This window comes from Diadema antillarum, unplaced genomic scaffold, assembly GCF_040938485.1.
Source record: "Diadema antillarum isolate AM-2024a unplaced genomic scaffold, OU_Dant_1.0 scf00000057, whole genome shotgun sequence".
NCBI classification, from domain to species: Eukaryota; Metazoa; Echinodermata; class Echinoidea; order Diadematoida; family Diadematidae; genus Diadema; species Diadema antillarum.
Window position 1 is genome coordinate 3,490,134 of NW_027270946.1, and position 27,858 is coordinate 3,517,991.

Below are 27,858 nucleotides of genomic sequence, written 5' to 3' on the forward strand. Positions count from 1 at the left end.
CTATAGCGCCATCTACGTTGCCATGCCAAAACTCATTCAGCCAAACATGTGACTGAGCTGATGCAGAGCTGGGCCCTGTTGCATAAAACCCTTACCGCTGGACTTACCGCTCCTTTCTAGCGGTAAGTCTTCAAATTAGCGGTAAATTTTATAATCCTTGATGCTGATTGGCTGTGACGCCTAATTTTGACGGTAACTACCATTGAAATTCAATGGTAAGTTTCATGCAACGGGCCCCTGATGTCTGACTGCAAAGATAAGCAACACACTCAGTAGAAGTTTGAAGAAAATCGGACATTCTGTTTTAAAAGCACGAATTTTTTAAGTTTCTCGAATCTATGAGAATCTACAACAATAATATTATGTGATGTTCGAATATTACCACAATGCAATAGATTGTGCGTATTCTAATTTCGGAGGAAAAATTTATAACTCATCAATATTCATAATAGAATGATGATTGTCACTGAGATAGATTCTTGTGCGTCACTAGCTAATCTTTAAGACAAAAAAAAAAGAAGAAAATGTAATGCTCTGTTAGTCGAAGTCGATGGGGAAAATGTCAAACTGTGTTTTTATTTTCCCCCATAAAATTACAGTACTTCGTCGGAAGACTGATGATAGGTAGGCCTTATCAGGGACTCGAGGCGGAAAGAGAATCTTCTTCCACCTCCCTGGTCGTACATCTACGGGTATAATTGGAAGGTTACAGTCAACTCGACATGAGCAAGATCACCTGTCACCGCACACAGTAGGGTTAATACAATGATTGTATTCATAAACAAGGGCGGATCCAGGAATTCTGTAAAGGGGGCGCAATTAATATTTCTGGTGCCACTTCCGGGTTTCATGTCAGTTTTTTTTTCTTTTTATTTCTTTTGTTTTTAACGAAAAATAAAGGGGGAGGCATGCTCCGGGTGCGCCCCCCTCTGGATCCGCCTCTGATAAATGACATTCTGGCTCACATACCTGTTTAACATTATCGTCTCTGGTCTGTTGGGATGACTGCGCTCTTTCTCCCAGACCCTCTTGTCAACTTCTCGTAGTGACGTTGGGCTTCAGTGATTCTAGTTCCCCGACACTTGAGACGCTGATTCGGGGTATAACTCCTACATTTTGTAAGGTCCGAGGCACTCCTCCCCGGGCACATATCAGGGGATGAGTCATTTAATTTAGGTCTATAAAAAAAAAAAAATCAAAATGTTGCAACATTTGAACAGATTCATTGTGTGGTTGGGTGTGCGTGTGTGTGTGGGGGGGGGGGGGGCAGCTTCTTAATGTCTATCTATTCAGTCTTCAGAACCATGCATGTAGAAGACAAGTAGTCATGGGCTCACATTATTTTGTTGTTGTTGTTTTTTTAGAATAAAGCCAGCAGGGAAGTGAAATGTAAATACTTGTGATGATGAAACATTAGCATTAATAATGATACACATGTAGAATTTTCTTAAGGTACGTACGGAAGTTTTATTTCCATCCATATGACTTCTTGAATTGTGTTTGATGCAATTTATTTTCAAGACGTAGTCTATACACCTTTTTCCTGCAACACTAGGATAGTCTACCTAGATCAATAATTCAATTCTGACGCGATCGTTTGGTTAGGTGCCCTTGAGTCTTGTAATATTGAATAACGACTTAACGATTTACGTGTAGGCCTATTGTAACATCAGAATGTTGTTGTTTTTATTTTTAACTGACATACAATAATGTCAGTTTAAAAAAACATTCAACTATTCTGTCCAGTGTTTTTTTTTTCTCAGAATCATTGTAGTCGTTATCATGATTGAAGGAAATCATTTGCATGTATGATACTGCCCTGCTCCGTTTACAAGTTACAAAAAAAAATGGTTATGTTTTTACTGACTTTATTCATATGAACCAATCATACGAAACTACTCCAGTAACTAGAAGGATCTGTGCTACATCACACACCACATCCTCTTTCCCACCGTTCAGCCAGATCCTGACATCCCCACAAAATAATGAATTATTCCAATGACCCCGCATACGATTGACCTTTCGCCAGGGCCTGATTTTCTCGTGCATGGTGCTGTGCAGGAAGTGAATAGTCACAATGTCAGAAGAAAAGCGAATGAGAATGGCGTCTTCTTTGGATCAGCTCAAGCAATATACTACTGTCGTCTGTGACACAGGCGAATTTGAGTGTAAGTAGTTTACATTATTTCAAAATTACTTATTAACAATAAGGTCATCCATTTCCGTGTTTACCGCATGCTTGAACGCCATCTTGAACTTGTCCAACAGCGGCGTATACTGACTAGGCGGAGATGCAACTACATTCCGCGGGAGAGTAGCCCGTACGGCAGTCGAGAAGTACCGCTCAGGGAGAAGCAAGCAGCGCAGCGCGCAGCGTTCAGCTCATTCAACAAACAGACAAAGTAGGGCCACACATTTGAAAAAGCTTCGGAGTCGCACGCAGTTTTATAGGTGTTTTTTTTTTTAATCTTATTACCAGTTAGTGCTACCCTCTACTGCATCAGAATGTCAACTTTTACCCTGTAAATTTATAAGTTCTTTAGCATAGTAATATAGATCTACCATAAGTTGTAACATTGTCATTGGTCGAAATTACTAAGTTCTACTTCTAGACTATAGAAGTCTAGTTCTTCTTCTTCTTCCAGGTAGAGTGCAGCTTCAAGTTTTGAAGATTATCGCACTGTGCTTGATTACATTCATTTAGTAACAACACTCAAAAGTAAGTAAATTAAATAGGCTCTAACAATTAGTCACTAACATAGTACAGTTCGGGAAACCCACTCACAAGGGGGGCCCCTCCTTATAAGTAACCCGTCCCCCTTATAAGTAACCCCGTCCCCCTTATAAGTAACCCCCGGGGCACCCCTTATAAGGAGTCTCCACGCTTTTTTGCAATGCAACGCGAAAATGAAAGGACTGCGGCAATTCGCTTGATTATGTCCATAAAGCTTCACAAGTGTCCTAGTTACGAAATTTGAGCAAAATCGGTTTGAGGCATCATATCTAAAATCATGGATTTAAATGCGATGTCAAACGACCCATGCGAATGCTGAAATGCGAGCGATTACTGGCGCGAGTGTCGCCAGGCGCGGCGGCGCGGCAATGCTTGAGTGCAGACGTGGCGACTGAGTACGGAGACTCTCTCCTACTCAGTCGCCACGTCTGCACTCAAGCATTGCCGCCCCGCCGCGCCTGGCGACACTCGCGCCAGTAATCGCTCGCATTTCAGCATTCGCATGGGTCGTTTGACATCGCATTTAAATCCATGATTTTAGATATGATGCCTCAAACCGATTTTGCTCAAATTTCGTGAGTAACTAGGAAACTTGTGAAGCTTTATGGACATAATCAAGCGAATTGCCGCAGTCCTTTCATTTTCGCGTTGCATTGCAAAAAAGCGTGGAGACTCCTTATAAGGGGTGCCCCGGGGGTTACTTATAAGGGGGACGGGGTTACTTATAAGGGGGACGGGTTACTTATAAGGAGGGGCCCCCCTTGTGAGTGGGTTTCCCGAACTGAGTAACAATAACACTACCAGTACCAGTTTGGTTACGTAGCTTGCAACGTAACGGCGGTAACACGCGGAAGCTGCTCATAATTCAATCACCTGCTATAACTAAGCTACATCAGTGATCTCATCAGTACATTGTAGAAACCTATGCTTTTGCGCAAGGTTGAACCTTGGTGTATGGCGCAGGTGCCGATATTAAGCAATAAGTCAGTATCAGAAATTGGTTCAAGTTCTGCTCTGTTTTTGCTCCATGGCCCTGTAAATGTGCTAATGATGAAATGTTAGTGAAGTTGTGTCTGGCTTCGATAGGGTCTAGGCAGGCTCGTTATATATTAGACCACAGCCCATTCAGTGGCTTCCTATATACTACTAAGGCAGGCAGTGCATTGCTGGTTGAAAAAGAGAGTAAAGAGGTGTTTTTTTTTTTGTGTGTGTGTGTGTGAGTGTGTGTGAGTGTGTGTGTGTGAGTGTGTGTGTGTTTTTTACATCACAGAATTGTTTTGATATCCAAGAGGCCAGTGATTTAATTGATGAATATTTTAAATGATGGAAACGATGACGACTGCCAATTGGAATCAGAATGCATGTGTGTATGTTTGTTTCTTACAAAAGACAAAAAAAAAAAAATACAGCTTGAATATTGTACAGGTTTAGAGGTTTGTAAAAACATTCATAAACATGCACAGTTGGTCAACTAGTACAGCACCAGTACTTTGTTTGTGACAAAAGCTCTAACACAATGTCTGCAGCAGTTCCTACTCATGTCTGGTGAAAATTTCACTCTGGTCCCTTTTCCATCCTTTTTTATTTTGGGGTCAAGCACCCTAGACCTTGGCACTCGACATGGAATTGTTCAGTATTCAGATGCCAATGATTCCAACAGTGAAATGGTCGTATCTTGTCTTTTTAACTATATTTTCTGTTCACCTGAATTTACTTAGTTCTTGTTGTGTTTGATGTACTGGGGTTTATATGTCACTGTTGTACAACTGTATAGGGAGCCTACACACAAATTTTTTTTTTCTTTGATGATTCAACAACTTCAACATGCATTTCCTTCAAAAAGGGATTTGCAGAAATCGTATACCTTTGCAATAATTTGATGCAAAAGATACAGCTTTTTCATGGTGTCTAAATTCTTGGTGAAGATTTGTATTTATGCTACTGTAGGCCATTTGAGGCATTTGGGACACACAGATTATGTGATGCAATAGTTATTTTCAGTCTGTGATCTTTAAATTTGAGAGGTTAAGCTCATTAAGTATGGGCCACCAAGTGTTACATGGTCTCATTCTTCAAGAAATCTGTCATTTTGTTTTTAAAAAATGCCTTTCTGTTGACGAAATTGTCATTTTGTACTGAAATGACCAATTTCATTGTGACCCAGCACCTCAAAACAAACAAAAAGTCACCAGAAATGAATTTTTAGTTAAGACCATATTTTGAAAGAGCAGACTTTAAGCTTTAAAATGATGTATAACTCAAATCAAATGGACTCTCCTAACCTATCTAAATATTGGAAAGAAAGCACAATGAAGCAAAGAAAGCACAGTGTCTATTCAAGCGCTTAATCTTTACCAAACCGTGCTGTCTGTGCAATATGAATAGGACAAAAAACAGGAAGTAAACCACCAGAGTAATAACAATGAAGGATTATCAGATTAAACTGAAATTAAGCGTGCCTCATTAACACATTCTGTCCATAATTAATGCCAACTTTCAAAGCAGTAGCACTATCCTTTCAAAAGTTATTAGAGTTGAAAGTGAAGAGTGTGGACAAGGTTTTTCAGAAATGAAAAAGGGATTCTAAAGACACACCTAATCACACTATTCTACCAAAAACGTTCGAGATAAACTGCTACAAAAACACACTTTCCTGCCCGTTTTATGATACCAAATTTTAGCATAATGTAAAAGAAGACCTGCTCTTTCAGAAAATATGAAAAAGTCAAGTTCGGCTAGGTTGACCCATTTCGCTTATTTTCAGTCCTCACGCAAAATCAGTGTATGCGACTTTATGTTCGTTTTGAGGTGCACGGTCACATTTGGTATACCCAAATTGTGTATTTTTCTCATGTTTGCACTCTGCATTTCAAATGCCCAGCCAGCAGCATCAATGCACTACTCTCCCACCCTACTCCATCCCCCCCCCCCCACCCAAAAAAAAAAACCAGATCAAATCAAATCAAAACTTGTAAAACGAAACACAAAAACAAAAACCAAATCAAGTACTTAAAGGTTTAATTCTTATTAGATCATTTGTGTTACTTTTCGGTATCAGTTCCATGGCACAATAGACTACAAAATGCAGAAATATTTCCAAATATTTTAAGACCTGATTTGCCATTTTGACAGTCGTTATACACCCTGTATAGTAAATTGTTATCAATGTAAAGTAGAGTGTGTATGTAATGTGACAGCATTGATCTGCAGCACTGGACATTTCATATGTCATTTAATCTTACAAGATAACGGCATACTGTATACATTGTGTAGGCCTACATGTATGTACAGTTACCCGTGGTTGGTGTTGTTCAACTGTGTCTGTAAAGATATTCAGACCGTGTCAAGCAAGCTCTGTGAATCACCCTGTTCTACAGACTGAACAAACACATGTACATGTAGTATTCACAGTAGTTAAAAGTTGGCTGTGTGCGAGAGAGAGAGAGAATAAAGGGGATTGATCATCCAGCAGTAGGCATTTAACCCATTGAGGACGAGTCCCAAGTATACAGACCTGTACTCGGTGGGCAAATGTCCGGATGGGAAATGCATGTTGTAGCACAATGGGTTAAACTTTATACCAGTTCCTCTCTTACTTTGTATAGTATAACTGTTACATGTTAGTATGCAGATACAGTTGTACTCATGAATGGTCAGCATTCTTCGTCAAGCTTTGGTGTACATGGACAATACACCTGTATTACACTGTTTGTACATACATGTACAGTTGTATGCAGTGCTTTTTTAGTTCTGGCAGTTTTAGTTTTAGTTTTAAAGGCAGAACTCTTAAATATAGTTTTAGACAGTATGCTAACTACAGTATACCTGGTAGTGTCAACGGGTGCTGTTCGTTATTCCGAAGGTTCGTTAATGGGTCATTCCATGGGGTTGGGTCTTCTCTAGGTTTTCATGTTGTGTAGGGAATAAAAGTCATATTCTGAAAAATTTATCAAATAAATGTCTGTGGTTTGCAGTTATTCTTGGAGAGAAATGTGTGAAGAATTATTTGATGAAAAAAAACCAAGCCTGTGTACACATGTATTTTGTCTATGACTGTTTCACTAATGATGTCCCATGGTTTTTTGTGGTTTATGTTGTGACATAAATATATGCCATTTTCATGGCAATGTAAAACAGGAATATACAACCTTTCAGCATTATGCCTATCATAATTAAGAGAGGCAAGGTGACTTCTACAAAGACTATAAGGCACATAAACATTTGTAACAAAATAAGAACACCAGAGCATCTTCAAGCAACCTCATACCTATGTTACAAACGATGTCCATGGCAATTTTTGTTGTAACATAGGTATAGCATGGTTTTACATACACTTCCAATCATAATATGATTAGAAACTTTATTTCTATAATGAGATTTATATTTCAGGAGTATTCTTATCCAAAAATTAGCATCAAAATCCTCCAAATAAACGAGAAAATACGGAACATATCACTGTACTTCAGTGCGATGTCCGGCCTCTTCGTGTAACGTAGGTAAGGAAAGACGCGTCTCGCGATAAAAAGAAGAGCTACTAACTTCAGCAATCGTATTCATGTCACTGGCAGTCCTCCCCCAATGGCAGAAAAACTACTCACAGCCAATATACACCTACCTGGACAGCGCAAGATCTGTTTTTCTGCCGTTGTCCATGTAACGTAGGTACAGGAGTTTTAATGTTTCTGATGTCAATTGGTAAGCTTTTACGCTATTTTACGAAAATAATAACATTTGTCATATTCTGTAACTCTATTAGAGAAAAAAAACGACATCTAAACCTCTGAACTGGCCAAAAATACGGTGGACGATGATACTGTAGTCCCACATACTGAGATATTTGTTACAGGTTCATGTTCATAATTTTGATTGCCAAATTTTCCGTCCATGCCGGTCTCTGCAAAAGGAGCATATATTCCTCTCTTAGAAAACCATACAAAAGTATATCAGTGTATCTTCACTGCAATATAAAATTGTTTTACCTCCCGATTATTGTGAATTTTTGGACCCTTTTGTCATTAGGTATCTACCAAGGTAGACGTGCTAGAGTTAGTATTAATCACTATATACTAGTTGGAAAACGTAGATGTCCAGACTGCATCTGAACTAGAGAAATAGAGTTTGCCTTATTTTGCTGGTGATATTGAGGGAACTAGGAGCTGTGAAATTCTTTCTCTTTAACAGATTTACTTCGAAAATGTCAATGTTTTCCTTCCAAGATTTCACTGACCTGTTAGATGCTCTGATGAAGTTGTTAACATTTCACAAGGATTCACCATTTCCATTCCATGTTCACCCACTGTGAAGTCTCAAAGCTAAAATGCCAGTGTCCTTTTCAGTTTGGGTGGGTAGTGGGTAGGAAAGGCTTCAATAGAATTATGAACCCCAATCAAAATTGGACTATTATTGCTCTACACTATCATTCAAAAAGAGGGCGACAATTTCGATGGGGGATGAATATAAAATAGGGCCTAGTATTATTTTGGGAGTCTATTAAGGACCATAACCGTAACCGTAACCCTGACCCTAGCCCTAACCTTAGCTAGGACACTGGGGGCAGCGACCTGCCCTTCCTAGCTTACATCTGAAAACAAGTTTTTAGCATAGAGTATGAAAATGATATTTTCCTATGTTTTACATGCTATATTATTATTATTAATATTTACATCATTTTAAGCATAACCCATTTTTTTTTTCAATTTTGGTGGGAGGTACACATGGAACTCTAGCTAATGGGTATGCCAAGAGGTAGAAATGTAAGCAAAATTGTTAAAATTATTTAATTCCATTCATAAACACACAGATACATCAACAGGAATATATAGTCAACCCCGACAAAAATTTTCTTTTAATTTTTTTATTCTATTTCTCTTTACACCTTTTGTTCAGTTTGTTGATGAATCTGCCATGGCTCCTCCTCTGCCACCGCTACGTGTTAAACTACATGAAAGAGTGAAAAGGACACATCCACAGCACTCCCCAAACAGAGAGGAAGCCGACAAAGCAACACCCAAGAAGAGCATATGTAACAAACTAGACAAGAAGAAAACTGCACAGAGGGAAAATGGACAGAAGAAAAACAAAATTCGAGGGCTAAATGGACGTTGGACAAAAGAGCAGAAATTAATTTCAAACAAAGAACACGGAGAAGACCAGAAAACTTGTCTGATTTCTCTTTATTAGTTTTCTTAATTAGTTGACAACTAGTTGATGATGTTGCTAGTGTATATTAGGTCAAATTGTGTAAAGCTTCACTTTCTTTTTCTTCTTCTGATTAAGTCTGCCTTCTTTCATACCAGAGTTACAAAGAATTGAAGTCTGTGTAACATAGGTATTGTTCCACAGGTGTGCAGTAGATGTAATTCCAAAGAACTGTTACAATAGTGTTATTTATGGGAACATACATAAAGTCTATATGTGTAGGTTTTAACATCTCACACCACAATAAAGGAAATCAGTTGATATGTCGTAGTGTACCTATGTTACAAAGACATACTGTCCGTGCAACATAGGTAGTACACCCTGGGCGAGGTTGTTGTCTGAAAACCCCTGATTATAACAATAAAATCATGTTTTCACTTGAATACCCATGCAAATCACTTGCTTCAATTGTGGTGCTTTTAAGAATATTGTCATTGTGTCACTCCTGATGAAAAAGTTAAACCTTTGATTGAAATTGTTAATGGTTTGTAGAAAAAAACATGTTAATAAAAGTGGTTTGCAGTTGACATCAGAACATACAATCTTACTAATAGTGATCTCATGCGCCTGTTAAATAACATGTTGATGTGCTATGGATGAAAAAAACGTGGATGTGGTCATTGTTATCATTTCAGAACACAAAATTATGAAGGATGTCAACAAATGAAGTCCGTGTAACATAGGTATTTTGCCATATGTACCTGTTTACCCATGCTGACTGAAAGTGTGCGAAGTAATAAACAGATTTCTAGTGGAATAAGTTGAAGAATGGGAGTAACAAATCAGGCGGAAAAAGGAAATTTCAATTTACCCAACTTGAATTTTCAACTTGTATGTCACAATTTCAGTCCCAACCCCATGGAATTACCCTAATCCGAAACACACAAATTCCATATACCTAGACTAGAAGTTCGTCAATCCGAAAATGAAAAAGGGTTCGTTAATCTGAACATTTGTGGTTTTATTCCGAAGGTTCGTTATTCCGAAGATTTGTTAATCCGAAAATGAAATTCGGAATAACGAACCTTTGGAATAGCGAATCTTCGGACTGAAGAGCCTTCGGAATAACAAACCTTCGGAATAACGAGCTGTAACCGTGTCAACAGACCTGTAGAAATTCTGTCATATGACGATCATGTGATGTGCAGTCCATTGGAAGCCTATAATTGCATTAAAAAGTCTATGGTATTGCTTGAGTGTCTTTGCACAAAATGTATGAAACAGAGTGTTAAACTTATGATACCAAGCTGTTTAGTTGTTTGTAGTACAGTTGTATATCATTATGTTGAGCCTGGAGGAAAGGGAGGATGACTTCATTTCAGTGCAATGTGTTTGGTAAGATTATCTACAGTGTAGTATAATATATACAGTGTACTGCAAAAGTGGAAATTTTCGCGGTGTTGTAATTTTCGCGCATTTCGCGCAACCAAAAACTAGCCCGAAAATAAAAGCATGCGAATACAATGTAGTTGTGTTGCCATATGTTCCTGTGCGTGATGTCTTGATTCCGCGGAATTAAAAACATGCAAAACTCTTCTTACCGGGCCAAGCGCAAAAAATTAGTCACGCAAAAATATCCACTTTTACAGTAGCTTCTTAACACAGCCTTTGAACATAAACATTGTATGAACCATTTTTTTTTTTAATAAGGAAGTGAATTTGACATCATACCATGGACCTACATTGCATAATATCAATTTGTACATACCAGCTGTAAAAGTACAAAGCCAAATGAGAAAAGACCAAAACAACAAATAAACAGCAAAACTGATATTATGAATATCTAATAATGAAAATTTATAAAGCAAATTGCATTAGATTTAATACAACGGTATCAAATTACATTAATTGTACCCCACAGAATTAGAAGCTCAACTGATGGATAACACATGCTTTGCTGTGAAAACACTGCCGTGCAGTGTTTGCACAGTCCTTTGTAGCCAAATGTTTTCTAAATCTGCTTGTGATAATTGATTTGTTGGTGCTCTTTTGCCATTGTTCCACTACAAAGCCCAGCTGATAACAGGACAAATACCAGGTACTCTAATTAGGCTTACAATGCCATGACTTGGCACTATGGATACCACATTGGCAGGGAGCATAATGGCAAACACAATGACATGCAAATTTGTAAGTTAGCCCATTCAAAACACAAAGTGAGAACTGGTAATGTCTGCTATGATTGTGCACTGTCACAATTAGGGTAAAGTTTGCAAAAGTATCATGCTTTCTCTATGGTGACCTAGACCCCGTTTACAGTGCGAGGCTCGGCCGCGGCTCGGCCCAGCCCCGCTTCAGTGTAAATGCGAGGCCAATTTTGGCCTCGCATTTGGCCTCACTCTGGAGGTGGTCTTTTCGCAGTGTAAAGGGTCTGAAAACCAGACAATACCAAATTGCATTTGTTTACAAGCAGAGCGCTACTACTACAACATATTGAAAGGTTTGAATCAAAAGCCCGGCAGTGTAAACGGACAAAATTGCGGGGCCCAGCCTTGCAATTGATGCTGGGCTCGGTCCAGCCCCGCACTGTAAACAGGGTCTGTGTTTGCCTGCACTGTACAGGGTGGCCCAAAAACAAGTAAGATCTAAACTTTCAGCAATATTGTTGCAAATATGTCATTATTTTGCATACTATTGGAAAGGTCATTTGTTTTGCAATAGAATGACACCAAGTTGTTTAATTTTGGTTGATGCGTTATGATTTAAGGAGCATTTTTTCAACCCTTGCAATTTTCAAAAAGTGATAATTTTGCAATCTCAGAGATACTGAAACCACCGGCTTGCCATAGAATCAGTAATGTTCAATATGTTAAGAATGTGGGGCGGACGGTGTGATTGTCATTGTCCATTATCATTGTGAATTATGTGAATGTCATCGTGAATATCATTGTGAATGCTACTGGTTCTATGGCAAGCCGAATTCTTGCTGGTTTCGGTATCGTGGAGAGTGCAAAATGTTCACATTTTGAAAAGTGCAAGGGTTGACAAAAATGGTTCTAAAATCACAACGCATTAACCATAATTAAAGAACTTGGTGTCATTCTATTGGAAAAAGAATGGTCTTTCTAACAGTATGCAAAATAATGACATATTTGCACCAATATTGGTGAAATTAAAGATCTTTGGTGTTCCATTCTTTTTGGGCCACCCTGTATATGGTATTGTTGTATAAAATATGAAGGCAGTGTGAAGCCCTTCCCAACGGTAGCCTGGGATTTTCTTCTGCCAATCCAAAGTCTGCATTAGTCACTCCAAAATCAATTTGAGATGATTTTAACTCAGAACAGATGTACACTGTACAGATGCATGTACGTGATGCGTGATATATATTTAATACACATGTATGCTATCTTCTACTTTTTTTTCCCCCTTGGGATGGATTCATCTGTGAGATTATAGTACACATTATTATTGATTTTTTTATGGGATGTATGAACAGTTTACAATCAGTGACACAGCAGCTGGTTGCAGGGATTGCCAGAATGAAATGTACAATGTAACTTATTTACAAACACTGTATACACGACACTGACAGATGTTTACTAGTACATGATGTGAACGTGTTGAAGTGCAAATGTAAGTTGCCCGATGAAGAGGAATACAAAACAGTTGTGCAGTAGCTATTGTGTCAGCCTTAAATACATATCATACAGTGTACTCTACTGTAGTTCCTGGTTTGCTGCAAATTTGTTGGCAAAATGGTAATGCATGTGAGAGAGCAGACCCTCCCATAAACTACCATACATGTAGAGTAATCATGCAGACTGCCTGGCAGACTCTTGTCACAAAAATGCATTCCTTTTCAACTTAATGCCACTCTTTTCAATGAAATGGGGGGTGGGAGCACAAGTGGAACCTTGATTCTGTATTGTTCCTGTTACTGCCCCGGTGCTCTTCCTGAAAGCTGAATTCCACAGTGGAGTGGTATCCTCTTTTCCTTTCTAGGGACTGCCCACACCTCTATATCCGTATTGTTTTCCTGTAGCAACAGTGCTCTGACTGTTGAGTTCAGGTGAATTGTACATTATACAAGACAATGAGGAAATAAAAGTTAAACTGCTATTTCTGGAATAAATCATACTTCATAATCATTTTTGCCTGAAGTTTTCTGGGTACATGGATGTCTTATAAAGTTTTATTGTGTCTGTTTTGAGATTTGTGCTGAGACAAAGTAGTGGAGAATCACCTTCCAAAGAAAGTTGCAATGTACTTTGTTTGCATTACAAATTTCAAAACATATTACAGTTTACATAATGCAGGGTGCCACATACAGCTAAGCACTTGCCCAATTGCCCGGGGCAAGTAAAAATCAAAGTCAGGCAAGTGTTTTGGAACAATGAGAAAAAAGATACTTGCCCGAATTGGGCAAGCAAATAGCTTTGAAGCTACAGTTTACTTCCCAACACTTATGTGAAAAAGTCCCATAAACCCAACACCAACACTCTATCGAACCAAGCTTGTTACTCCCCACATGTGCTGTTAAATTCAAATGATTGGGTTTTATCAAGCCCTTGGCTTTACAAGTGATTTTCATTTTTATTACACGTGCCTGTGGACTCTCTTTTCTAGCAATTAAATTTCATGTTCATGCAAGTGTTCTGCAACAATTTGAAAATCTGCTTGCCTGACCGGGCAAGTGGTATGTTTTTATGTACAATATGTAGCACTCTGCATAATGTACACTGTAATTGATTGATTAATGAGCTGTTATTAAAGAGGATTAATTTGATAAGTATTGCTGTCATATCACACAACATTTCAGTCTTACATTGTATTTATTGAACAACATGTACTGTACAGATGTACCATCTGTACAAGTACTAGTACACTTGTGGATGCAATCTGAGGTGCCTACTGTATGTGAATGTGTACTTCAAACTTGATCTTGTGTACACTGGCAGGAAGGAAGCACAAAACCAGAATGACTGTGCATTTTGTGGTATTCATCATGACATCAGCATTTACAATGTGTAATATTGTAAGCTTGCTTCATTGTACATTTATGGTATGCTGGCACTAAAAAGTAACCTCATTGTTCATACAGTACATACATGTAGGCCCACATATAAAAATTGTTTGAAATTCAGACACATTTATATTGTTCAGCTACCACAACTCTTCGAATCTTTAGTTTACCATTGTAGTGTTGGGATAATATTTCACATACTGTATACAATTTATACAATGTTCTAGCAAGATCAAAGACTGTTGTACTGTATAACATCCTATCCTTTCATCTTGCTTATCACATTGTACCTGAGTAATAGTAATCATGAACTACTACATAAAATTTGATTTTATAAATTCAGAGAACAGAAGTGCTAATTTCTGAAATTAGCATATTCGTCAGACATTATTGCTATGTCACCCACATTTACATTGTATGAGCATACAGGTGTACAAATAGTGTACTTTGTAGGTGTACCATGCCAAGTGAGCTCCTGGTAATAGTTTAATACAAAAGCAATTGGTTTGTATTGTAAAGACTTTGCATTTCTACATGCATGAAGCGTATGCAGTGTAGCGTCTTCATGCATCCTTTCACTGTAGAGTCATCCGTCCTCCTGCTTTGCCTTTTAGCCGAGATTTTTTTTTGTTTACACTGGATGCTGGCTCGTCGCTATCGAGCGTAATCAATCCCTGGGACGTGCGTAGATTGTCCGGATTGCAGAGATTGCTTCACGATAAATCCTGAATGTTACGTGTGATGCAGGAATAGCGACCACCTGGGGGTCTGCAGTACAGGCGTTAATCAAAGCCAGCGGTGGAGGCGTGCATATATAATTCAGGCCTCTTTTATATCTTGCAGTGCTGGTACTGTACAGTAGACCTCAAGCAGTATGGTCGTTTGGTTCATGAGAAGGAAATTTCTTTCTTTCTTTCTTTCTTTAATTTCATTATTTTTTTTTTTTGTTGGGGAGGGATATTGTGCATGTGCAGGAAGTGGTCATTGTGTCAATTATAAACGTGTTGCTGTTTGTTGAGCAGCTTATCTAATACATGTACAGAATTTTTCAAATTTGTCAAGCATCTCAAAACGTTAGATACACCCTTCAAGTAATGAGTATGAATATGTGAATATTTTCTGTGCCATTTACAATTTACAAGTCATTGTTGTTTTGTTGTTTTGTACATCTCAGGATATTACAACTTAGTATGTGTACAAATTCTTGCATACACCACTGTTTTTCAGTAGTGTGTTATGCATACATTCACTCAATTAGGAATTTATTTATTTTCCATGATCCGTAATTTGATCCGTACAATATATATAAATATGATGTTAATGAAGCATCAAAAATAATTGCTTTGTTCAATATTCAAGAAAACTATTAAAGAAAATGAGAAAACAGAAAGCACAGAGATGTACAATGAAATATTGTCAATGAAATACCCCTATAGGAACCCCAAAGCTAATGTGTGCTATGAAAACTATAACCATTGAGGTAATAATCATACAATATGTGTTTAGTGCCATCTAAAAAGATGACTGCAAATATGGAAAATCACAGCAATAATTCTAGCATATCATGGAATGAGCTGTTTTAATCATGATATTTCATATTACACATAGTAAAGCTGGTTTACTACAAGTGTATTTGTACAATTTTTACTCAGTGCTATACCGTATACCAGTAAAAGTAGTATGGAAATACACCTCTGTACACTAATAGACACCTGTACAGCATACACTGTATTCTATGCATATATCCATTGCTTTGTATATCCAGTTCTAGATGTCCTTGCCAAAATATAGTGGACGAAGAAAGCACAAAGGGGACAGGGACATCAGAAAGAAGGACATAATGGAGTTTCTCCTTCATTAGGTCTACAGGAGTGCACAATGCCCATTGCGAATTGTTTCACTGTAATACTGAATGCAAGTCTCTCTCGTTTTGGTTGTTTGCACTTGATAGTAAAGCACTATCATGAGTTTGAGGTCAAATGCTCTCAACACCGCCCATTTACAGGTGTACATACAGTGTGGTATATGAATTTTTGCTATACACAGTGTAGATTGACATACAAAGTATGTTATGCCAGTTTTCAGATACACTGTGGTTACAAGAGCTTTGAGGTATAAACCAAAATTCAGGCACTCACAGAAATCCTCACAGAGGCAATCAGAAAGTTGCATTGTGTTGCATTACATACTGTACGACTGCTTCCTACATGTACAAACTTGTATGGGTCAGCATACACTGTAACATATATTACAATGTAGGCCTATAAGTTATCCTTTTAATTGTGTGCCAAAATAATCAAAACTACGTGTACATCACGTTTTTTACAGGTCTGAAATCTCGATACTATACAAATTGTCTACAGTGTAGGTAGACCCTCTGTTGTACACTGTACAGCGTACAGATTGTAGGTCCTTCTGAAATACTTCATGCATTCACAATATGAGGAAACTCTTTGAAGTATAAACCAATGGCATTGTGATGTGTTGCGCTCGGCCACGACAAAATACTTCAGAGTTGACAATGTGTGACCATGGACTGTGTACGCAGTACGGAACCATATTTAAAACAAACACATCACATGTATTTAAAAAAGCCTGAAATCTTGATAATGATAATTAGAATTGTCTTGACACCCTCAAGGATAGGTCATAATGACACAGTAGATATTTGCCTGCTCTACCTCTTTTGGGCAGTACTGTAGACTACCTCTTTTCAGAGATTTCAAGGTTGCACTGCTGGCGTACACAGCCTGGATTATACTGCTTTCTCAAATAAAAATGTTGGCATGTATGTGATGAAATGCTTCATGCATTCACAATATATGAGGAAACTCTGTGAAGTAAAGCAATTACGATGTGATGTGATGTGACCATGTACTGTGTACGAAGTACCTAACCATATTAAGTTCATGTACTAGCTAGCAATTTAGCATGCACACTTGGGGATACCTGGTACCGATGTAGGCAGTTTTGTACATGCCAGCACATTGTTGTATGCACAGTAGTTGCTTATCAAATTTGTCCGACACCAGCCATCCTGTGGGTAGTGAGGGCAAGCAAGGCAGTCCTTATTGCATAAAGTCAGGCACATACTCAATTACCGGTAGGACATTGGTGTGTGTGTGCACAGCATAGAGTGGTTGTGAGTGGTTTGCCTACTCAGAGCTGCCTGTAGACATTATGGGAGCTCACTGTAAGATGAAAGTGCCTTGACCTACATTATGGTATGTACACTGTACATGTTGTACATGCTAGTCCTGCCTCTTTTACACTAAAGAACATGATTTTTGGCTCTGATTGCATTTTTTCCTCGTGTTCCAGAAATGCGCAACAATCGCTTTATACTACCACTACCACATATCATGGTGTAACTAATCTTTTTTAATGTTTGCAGTTGGAATGAAAGGGCACTGTTGTAAATGAGTCTTTCTCACTTCCATTGCTCTTGCAAAATTTTTGCACATCAAATTATATCTTAAGAACACATTCTTATTCATTGACAGATCTATGAACATCTTTTGTGTCTTTGATAATAATCTTTTTGTATATGTATGCATAGTGGATAAAAGATTTAAAGATGAATACTGTATATTCAATCAACTTATGTACTTGGCAAATTTACTCATTTGAGACATGTGAGCTGTAGTGATTTTGTAACAATAATCACACCTCCGTCCTATTCATCCAGTGGCATGCTACAGTATGTATTTCAAATCGGACTACACATGCAAACACAAAATATGTTATACAATATATATACAATCGATAACACATTTGTTTTTGATATATACTTTAATTGTTTGGAGGGTATTTGCATTCTGCTTGGAGAAAGTTATATTTGCCACTTTTGACTTTTACTTTTCCCTCTCTCATTCGCCTCTCTTTTTTCTCCGTACTGCAGTGATGGAAAAATACAAGCCAACAGATGCAACGACCAATCCCTCATTGATCCTAGCAGCGGCTAACAAGCCTCAGTATGCTGCCCTCATCGACGAGGCAGTTGCATATGCCAAGACCAATGCTTCGTGAGTACCAGGGAACCCCAAAATTGCTTCTTTTAATAAACATTGTCGCTGGGGTGACAAGACCTTGAATCTGCAATTTTGGTGAAAATGACTTTTTTTGGATTAATGGTCAAATAATGGGTTAAGTGATGTCCTGGCCAAATCCCAACTGTCTTTCTCCAAAAATGAAGCCACCACGGCATGTCAAGGGAAAGGCTATCCCATACAGTATGCCACAGTGCTTTGGCCGCCATGTTTTTTGGCTCTCCTGAACATTTGACATTTTGTAGATACAAACTTGTATGAGGTCTTGTCGCCCCAGCGACGATGTGAGAGATTGAATGCACTTTAACCAGCAAATGAAGATGGATTAAGTTGGGCCACACATGAATCCACATGCTGCTGGGTCTATCAGTGAATCATGCTGAAATTTCCATTTCAGTTCTTCTGCAGAGAAGATACTGACAAATTGGCCATATGAAAGAAGTGATTATTGGTGATGGGATGCATCAAGAATGACTTTCTTCTACCCCTATTATGAGATGACTGTTTGCTTTGATGGAGAGTGAAGTCATAGACGTACATTGTACATCAAATACATATTAGAAATCTTCAGATATATCCAGGTACCAGCTATTTCAGCTTGAGCCAATGAATGAATGCACACTACCATATTCAGTTAACCCTTTCTGTGCTAAGCACTTTTCAATTAGACTGTGTGGACAAGGCTATGGGATTTTATGTGCCAATCAACACTGGAAGCAAACAAAGGGTTAGTGGTTACTGTCAGTGAAGAGAAGAATCAATATTCGGTTCTATTGCTACAGTCAATCATTTCAAAGTCTGCAGTAAGTTGTAGCATCGAATATCAAAGACATATATCATCTTGGTCATTTTCTCTGGACAGCACCCAAGGTGACCAGGTGGTGTTGGCCATGGACAAGTTGGTGACCATCTTTGGCTCCAAGATCCTGAAAATCATCCCCGGACGCGTCTCGACGGAGGTGGACGCTAGGTGAGGCATCAGGGGTGGCAAAGACATTTCGGAGGGAGGTCAGAGGACTGGCTCTTGCGGCACTCTCCAGAAGTAGACACGAGAGAAATGATGCAGTGCTAATTTCGTTTTAATGCACATTCAGACCAAAATAAATGCAATCAGTTTTGTTCGATTTATATGTGTAATAGCTTTTTAATAGTACTTGTTGAGTTACATACACTTGTCGTGGTTGAAGTTGATATAGGTCAAACAAATCACACTTTTCACAATTTTGTGCCAAACAAAAACAAAAGTGGCAGAAGTGGGAATGCATTTATATCTTCTTCTCAGTTTTTTTTTTATTTTTTTTTTTATATTTTGTGATATTGTTGTAGCAATGAGTAATAGTGGGGGGCATTTCATGAAGCATTTTGTGCGACAAAGTTGTCGGACAAATTTGCTCTCAGCCAATCAAATGCAAGAATTTCAGTAGCTTGTAACAGTTTGTTAGAAAAATATCCGACCAAAACGCTTCATGAAATGCCCCCCTGAAGGTGTCATAGTCAACAGATGGCATTGTTTTCTGAGGATAGATAGCATTTAAATTATCTATCAGTCATGAAGACATGAAGAGTTGAATCTTGCCATCAATTTCATGTTTAGAGAGGTAACTGAGTATAACAGTATAGATTGCCAGTACGAGGAGCTTGCGAAACTTGTATGGAAGCCATTCTGGCGCATTCACCACCAAAGGGGGTCTACAGTAAAGGAAGTACTTGGGCAAAGTCTAGACCTTTCTTGATCTCTCCTTTGAACGTCCGTTTCTTGTGGTTCAGGCTGTCGTTTGATAAGGCGGGTCAGATCGCCAAGGCGAGGCGCCTCATCGAGCTGTACGATCAGATTGGAGTCGGCAAGGAGCGCATCCTTATCAAGCTCAGCTCCACATGGGAGGGCATCCAGGCAGCCAAGTAAGACAATAACAGAGGAAAAAAAAACCACAAAGAAACAAACTAGATAAGTACTCTGAGTGGGCAAACCTTTGCCAAGCAGCTCAATTCCATTCATGCATGCATGCTGAAAATCACCCATTTTTCCAAAAAAAAAAAAGCTATAAAAAAAGGTGTTTGCCTCATCAGCTTTCAGCTGCATGGCTCCTTAAGCAGAGCATGTGCTTTAGTATGCGTATGCAAACCTCAAATAAGCACAGATTGAACTCCCAAGTTCATTGATCCTACTTGCCAAAATGTAAAAAATCATTCAAAAATTTATAAAAATTCCTGGATCACTACCAAAATTTAATCATCTGTTCCTTGTGACATTATCAACCTTTCCTGTTCACAGCTCTTGAGTTTATTTCACAAACAGACAAACCAACACAGGCAAAAACACAACCTCCTTCCATGTCAGAGGTAATAACCATTGCATTTTGATTGACTCAAACTGCGCTGCACTTGTCGATGGGCATGCATGCTTTCTTTACTGTTTGGTGTAGATATTGGAAATTCATTGTCAATAACAGGGGCCTAATGCACGGTTGTCTCTGTCAAGAAGTTTGATACAAATATACACCTAGGTGTTTTCTGTCAACATGTTCTGGGCCAATCACAATTTTGATATCATTCTTAGGTGTTGTATGAGATGATATACTTGACATAACCAGAAAGGAGGATGTTATAGCTCTATTTTGAAGTAAAATGACCTGCAACCCTTTTCATTAAAGTTCTTATAAGTAACAGTAACAACTGCCACATTTCTATGCCAAATTTGCTCTCAGCCAATCAGATGGGAGGATTTCAGTAGCTTATAACAACTATCGTAACTTGTTCTTGATAACAGGTTTTATGAAACAGGGCCCAGATTTCATGATGTGCATCACATGTGGTATTGATCACATACTTTACAATACATTCCCGAGTTGATTTCTCAAAATTTTCTTTACAGAACTCTAGAAGAGGACTATGGCATTCATTGCAACCTTACGCTGCTGTTCTCATTCGCTCAGGTAAGGAGAAATCTCAGTGTCAATATGCGTGTGCTATGTAAGTATTGGTAGAAAGTTAGAGGAGTTGTAGGGTGCACTTGATAGAATGAAGCATTTAAAGAGGATGATATGTGCTTGCTAGTCTTGCTGTAAGACTTTAAAACCGAGTCAGAAATGAGTGCAGGCAACTCCCCTTATAACAAAGTCCTCAGGACCAACAGTTTTGTGTCATTATATAAAAATATTGTTACAGATGAACAAAAAAGTGTATACAGATAATAATTTTGGGACCTGATTTTTTTTTTTTTTTTTTTTTTTTTGGTCGTAACAAGAATTTCATTATTCCATGGTGTTCATTAGAGTGGGAGTACACTGTATCGGCAAAATAGAAATACATCCTGTATACGCCATATATTTCCACAGGGTTTTATTTTCCAGAATTGGAACTGGTGCAATTTGCAAATTTTAAAACATGCACAAATATTACGTCTGATCCCGGCATGAATGCTACTTGCCCATAAACATTTCACCATCCATTTACTGTACCTCACAAGTGCAAATTTAACCACTTGTAAAATTGTTGTGATTCACACACACACACACACACACACACACACACACACACACACACACACACAAATGAGACTAGCTATGTATATGGCGTATACAGTAGTACATAGATCTAGCATTTTTTCAAAGTTATCCCAAACAGTGTCGTATCAGGAGGGTCCCAAAGCGTAGCTATACCTCAAGTGATTAGCTGCTGTTTGATCAGAGGTTTGAAGGCAGCTGTTGTTATTGCAGTAAAATCACAGAAGATTCAAAGAAAACTGTTTTTATCCTAGCCAGAGGGAAGAATCGTCATTTAGATTTAGACTTTGCTCTTCCTATGTAAGCTGTTATTTTTACGAGGGTTTAATTTTTGCAAATTTCGTGAATCCCATTTGGACCATGATTTCAACAATATGTGAAAAATGTTGCCATACACCAAGGGTAATGGTGCCTGTACGATACTGTCAGTGTCAATTCGGGAAAACGGCATCTCGCTAGTCAATGTCTGTTACCTCCTTTCCAGGAAAATATTTGCACACAAAAATAACAGCTCATACGGTATTTTAAGTGCCTGCATCTATGTGCACATACCATTGTCCTTTTATCAAACTGAAATGGTCACAGTTATGGTAGGTATATCCAGTGAATGAATTTGCCTATCATTAATTTTAGCCAACTGTTATTAAAGAAGGGCTACACTCTATGAAATTGATATAAATTGATTTGTCATCTTTCTTCTTCTTCTCTTTCTTCTTCTTCTTCTGCTCCTCCTCCTCCTCCTCCTCCTCCGCCTTCCTTCCTTCTCTTCTTCTTTGCTCTTTGTTCTTGGTTCTTTCTTCCATCTTCTCTGCTAGGCCGTTGCATGTGCTGAGGCTGGTGTGACCCTCATCTCTCCGTTTGTTGGTCGAATCCTGGACTGGCACAAAGCAAGCACCGGGAAGGCCAGCTACGAGCCTCAGGATGACCCAGGTAGAAAAATATAAAGGGAATTTCACAAAAATTTACTTTTCTAGCATAATGAATGAACACTTGACTAATTGCATTCAGAAAGCAGGGGGAGTAATTGCTACCCACATATGTCAGTTTCACCTTGATGGAATGTGTAATTTTCATGCAAAATGAATATTTGTGGAATTCTCTTTCTTGTCTTTATATTGTTGTCCACACTTGATGCCATAACCTCTAGTATTCTCCTCATCCAGCGGTTCCAACACCAAAACTTTAAACACTCATAACTTTTGCATCGATTATCTGATTTTCCTCAAACTTTCTCTGATGTGTTCTACTAATGTTGCTGCTCTCACTCAATCCACATTGCTCTTGGGTTTTGGTTTCCTTTAAATAGAGTAGTCCTCCATTGATGATCTTGCATTCACCAAGACTTGAATCTATAAGACATCAATTGGGGTGCATTGTGTAAGGTTGTAATAGTCTGCATGATTCTTATCAATGGCACTGATTCCAAATGCTACTTTTTTGCAGTATTTAGTACTGGTTTTATTTTACCCCAAATATGGTAGGTTTCAATGAAAGGTAAAGATACTGTTTTTCTACCAAATATATGTTTGTTTGTTTGTTTGTTTGTTTTATTCAGCCATCAGAATACTCCAATTTATTTACAAGGTTGGCATCCTTGCAATGGTTGGTGGTTATGCGAAAAAAATGGCTACTTTCTTGGGGAAAGGGGTCATATTACAGACAGATTTCAAAGGGCAGCAATGAGTGGGCAATATCATATCTTATTTGCCTTCCTCTTGCTGATATTGTATGACATGGCTGTACTCTAAAGAATCTCATCCTTATATTTCAAGGTGTCATCAGCGTGACTAAAATCTACAACTACTACAAGAAGTTTGGCTACAAGACAGTGGTCATGGGCGCCTCCTTCCGCAACGTGGGCGAGATCTTGGAGTTGGCAGGCATCGACAATCTCACCATCAGGTTGGTCATGTGTCCTGTGATGTGCAAACATCTTGTATTCCTCAATTTGCAATGCATTGTGGGTTGGAGGGGGGGGGGTTGCATTTGGAGCAGAGTGATGTCTTGATACTTTGTCAGACTTATCGCGTGTAAGTTCCTGTCTTTAATAGATACAGCATGTGTGCATGCGGATTATTTCTTATAACAGTGACCAATTTGTCAACTTGATGTAAATTTACATGGTATGTATCCCCATGTGATACTGTAATAATGTTAACATTGATAAAGCTGAGAGTCCTAAATTATTCAATCCTTTTGGCCAGTGCTCTACTGTGCAAATGTATGTGCTCAGTTTGCCAAACAGTACTCCCTGAAGGTATTGAGAGAATATATCCTGTCGAGAAAGTCACCCCAACCATACATATGTAGGTACGTTAAACTGCAAAGTTTTCTGCATCACTTATACAAATTTCATCTCCATGATTGTGTGTGCATGCCAACAGTTATCTGATAATGAATGATTTGATGTAAAATACCTTTGTGAATCTTGGCCACTGAGTCTACAACACCTGGGCACTGTTTTCACGACAGTTTTTAGCCCTGACAAGTTGTCAGTCTCTGACAATTACGTACCATGGTATTAAAACAGTCAGTGACCAGAGCTTCTCAGCCAAGCAAAACCAAGGATTTTACTGAAATCGTTGAGAGACCGACAACTTGTCGGGGCTGACAACTTTCTTGACACGGTGCCCGAGACTGATTTGTCCCCCTACCAGAGACATGACAGAGTGCTTTGGTAGTAATCAGTTCAGTGCAGATTTGCATGATATATCCAGAGCGACCAAGTCTCCCTGATTCTACAGGAGTCTCCCTGAAAATATCAAAATCTGTTCATGTCTGAATAAGAGAATATTAAAATATCCCTGATTTGGGAATTATTTTCACCAATTGAAATGCACGTAACACACAGATATCTCCCTGATTGCTGTGTGGAATCTCCGTGATTTGGATGTGGGAATGTTGACAGACCTGAGTTATGTTTGTGACTAGCAGTCCCGAGAGTCTTCATTTCATTTGTTTATTTGCAGTCCAAAACTCCTGGAGGAGCTGGCAAACTCTACAACTGAGGTGGTTCAGAAACTCACTCCTGAATCAGGTGAGGCAAACATTTCCCTCCATGACTTGACAACATTTTGGGTGTGTAATGCCTTTCAGAATTTCAAATTTTTCGGGTTTTAAAACTGATGCTGTTGTCTGGTGTATACAGGAAAAGAGAGAAACAGACAGTGTTTGTTTTAAAACAAATTATTGGGGATTCAGTGTAGGTGAAAAGATGAGCTGTATAACTTGCAACTTGTTGATACATAGAGTAAAATGAAAGCATATAGCGAGAAGAAATGCATGGAAGGTGAAATGAATTAGATTGTACTTACCACCATCAGAATGTCTGCAACATATGGGAAATAATACTGATGGTGATGATGATAATGATGATAATAATAATAATGAGTTCCTCTCTCACACTCACTCCCCTTTATTGCTCTGTCTATATTTTGATGTAGCTAGTTAGCTACCTATTAAAGTATAGCTATTTAGGTATCAATGCATTCTGTTGTCTACTTGAGTTGATTTAGTTTGTCTACCTGTCTGTCCAAATAATTGTCTATTTATCTATGAAGCCAGCTAGCTAGCTACCTACAATGTAGGTATTCATCTCTGCATGTATACATGTATATCAATCTATACATCCACTTGCCTGTCTTGTTGAGATGCGTGTAGTGAAATACCAGCTTTTTTGGTGAATGGTTGATGTAATTGCTACAAAATGTTTTTGAATGATTTGCTGTCCAGCCAAGAAGCAAGACTTCGAACAGGTGACGATTGATGAGCAATCCTTCCGCTGGATGCACAACGAAGACCAGATGGCTGTGGAGAAGCTCTCAGACGGCATCCGAAAGTTTGCCGCCGACGCCATCAAACTGGAGAAAATTCTCCGCGACAAGCTCGCTGCCTAGAGATGACTTCCAGACCCAGCCAGGATGCCACCATTTTGTTACTAACTTTGGACTGCTCCCCGTTCTCAGATCGCGATGCCTGTCTTGAATCAACATGAGGTTGATTCTGGCTTCTGTAGGATTAAATCCCCCTTTTGCAAAATCACTCCAATCATCTTTACAAGTACATGGGATCATGGCATTGAATTTCAGATAAGGTATGCATCCTGTGTAGCTTTAGAACTGCCTCTGGATTAACTATTTGAGTTTTAGCATATCCCCAGTACCCAAGCTTCTCAATTTTTGTGGTTATACAATTCTGAAACTTTTTCTCATTACAGGATTTAGATTTCTTATTTGTGGGCTTTGTCAAATCTAGAATTCATCAAATGCTGTAGCCTGATTTTCATCAGGCTGCCGTTTCATGTGAGTTTAGTGCAGTTTGCAATATTGACCAATACTGCCCTTGACTGTCGTGTGCCACCACTCACCACTCAACAAATAGCTGGGGTTTTTTTGCCTTCAAAGCCTTTGCCAATATGAAATTAGGTGGTGTGCTGTTAAGAAACAGACTTGGATTTTCTGGGTCATATTGGTTACTCATCCCCCCCCCCCCCCCCCAAATAATCAGTCATTTTTCAGCTAAGCAATCTGGGGTACACTATTCGATAGTTGCCTTGTTGTCCTATTTTCTTAAGCAGTTACTGCCTTTCCCAGTATCAAAAGCAGATTTCGCTCCTTGATTACGGATGCTTGAAACATGAATTTTGGTGCATGACATTTGGCCTAATCAGTACGAAAATAAGAGAACACTTTTTGTTTTCAGTGTTGGATGTATTTACACGAGTATTCAAACCAGGGTTCATGGCATTCTACTCAGACAGTAATGTAGTGATATGTACGTATATGAGATCTTCCCCTTTAAAAGTTGTATCTGAAAGAAAAGATTTCTCCATGAGGGAGATATATATATATTTTTTTTTCACACAGTCATTACATCAGCCTTAAAGGTTCTTTTATCACCTACGTGCAGCAACTTCAAGTCACTGCAAGTGACCCCTGTCAAACATCCCCAAGTGGTCTAACACTGGAAACTTTACAAGTTGTCGTTACATCACACCTGTTTCTAGTGCTCTGTTGTATGTTGCAAATGTTCCAACCAGAATTCCATGTACATGCACTCCTGTAAGGTGTGAATTTATTTGACATGAATGGTTTTCCCTCGCCTGTTTGCTCTTGTAACCATAAAACATAAATTTGGAGGAACCTACATGTATGTACATAGGTTATGGATGTCTAGAGGGTATACTTTATTTTGTAAGAGATATGTGTTAGTTACCAAATGCTAACAAAAATTTAGATATTCTTTTTTATACCATTTATGAAATCCAACTCTTTGAGAACTTCTAGAAGTGCAGTTATGATAGGGATGGAGATTATGTTTTTATCACACATATGTATCACACATTAAAGTCTATCATCTCTTATCCAATCTAAGTTCAGTTTCAGCTTGTGATGAGCACTTCTTTGCACCAAGTGAGGAAATTTGGTGCCATCCCCATTTTGTCTGAAGATTGTAGCTGAGCACACTGTATAGGTATATATTCTCTCACAAAGCTAAAAAGAAACAAGTTTCAAAGAAATGAGCACAGTACTGAATGTCTCCTTGTGAGGTTAAATTTGTTTTGTCTTTGTTTATTCAGAATCTGTCTAACATAATGAATGTTGGCTGGTTTTATTTTAACATTTCGTCTGCTGAAACTTAATGGCTCAGTGATATGAATTATGGACTGTTGATGACTTTTATCATGCAGTCCACAAGTAATAATTGCCCATGCTGTAATCATTGTTCATTGATAACTGAACCTTGTCCTTTGATATACTACTGATTGGGACAGAACGATTTGGAAGGGATTAACTTACAAATGTTTTTAGACTGTCTCCTATTGAGCTTTGATGGCAGTGTGATTTTGACAGCTCATTAAATTTGACAGCAGTGGCGTGTGGGTCTTTGGCTGTGTAATTTCAAATTTCATTCCCATTTTTGTTTCCTCTCTTTCCTCAAGGCCATGTTTCTCCAGTACAAGGAGAGAAGAGCACAATGGATGCAAGAGTATTTTTGTGTCAAATACACCATACCTTTGTGGAAAGTTGTCCCTGCATTCATGCACCATTCCAGCCAGACGTAATCTTCTTCTTTGTCAGAAAGAGTGGGGTTTCATTACCAGTCTGAATTTTGTATGTTCTGAAAGTAGTTTGATATCAAAGCATTGTCAGTGATGTGTGTTGAGGACGATGATTATGCAATGGTAATAAAGAGACTAGACTTATTCATAGACAGAGATGTGTGTGTGCCTCCCTTTATCTTACCTGTCTCCATTCTCTTGATTGTACCTTGAAACATTTCTATAAAGAGTTCATAATATAGTGAGGTGAAAATAATTCTGCTTTTTTTTTTTCATCTCTGATGTAAGGAGGTATCTGATATAACAAGGAAATTTCAGTGTCCCCCAAGCAGCTCATTATAATGGGT

At 38.5% G+C, this 27,858-nt stretch overlaps 1 protein-coding gene across 1 annotated transcript; it reads left to right on the plus strand.

Moving 5' to 3' along the window:
- Positions 1-2,031: 2,031 nt before the first annotated feature.
- Positions 2,032-27,661, plus strand: LOC139715889 (transaldolase-like). Its single transcript, XM_071627438.1, has 9 exons — positions 2,032-2,168; positions 17,800-17,923; positions 18,810-18,917; positions 19,715-19,846; positions 20,820-20,880; positions 22,266-22,380; positions 23,223-23,352; positions 24,420-24,487; positions 25,183-27,661. The coding sequence occupies exons 1-9, from the start codon at positions 2,078-2,080 to the stop codon at positions 25,344-25,346; spliced, it is 993 nt and encodes a 330-aa protein (XP_071483539.1). The 5' UTR covers positions 2,032-2,077; the 3' UTR covers positions 25,347-27,661.
- The last annotated feature ends 197 nt before the right edge of the window (positions 27,662-27,858 follow it).

Coding starts and splice junctions, on each gene's coding strand:
- LOC139715889 (XM_071627438.1), top strand. CDS start 2,078: ATGTCAGAAGAAAAGCGAATGAGAATGGCGTCTTCTTTGGATCAGCTC. Junction 18,918..19,714: donor TCGACGGAGGTGGACGCTAG/GTGAGGCATCAG, acceptor CTTGTGGTTCAG/GCTGTCGTTTGATAAGGCGG. Junction 22,381..23,222: donor CGAGCCTCAGGATGACCCAG/GTAGAAAAATAT, acceptor TTATATTTCAAG/GTGTCATCAGCGTGACTAAA.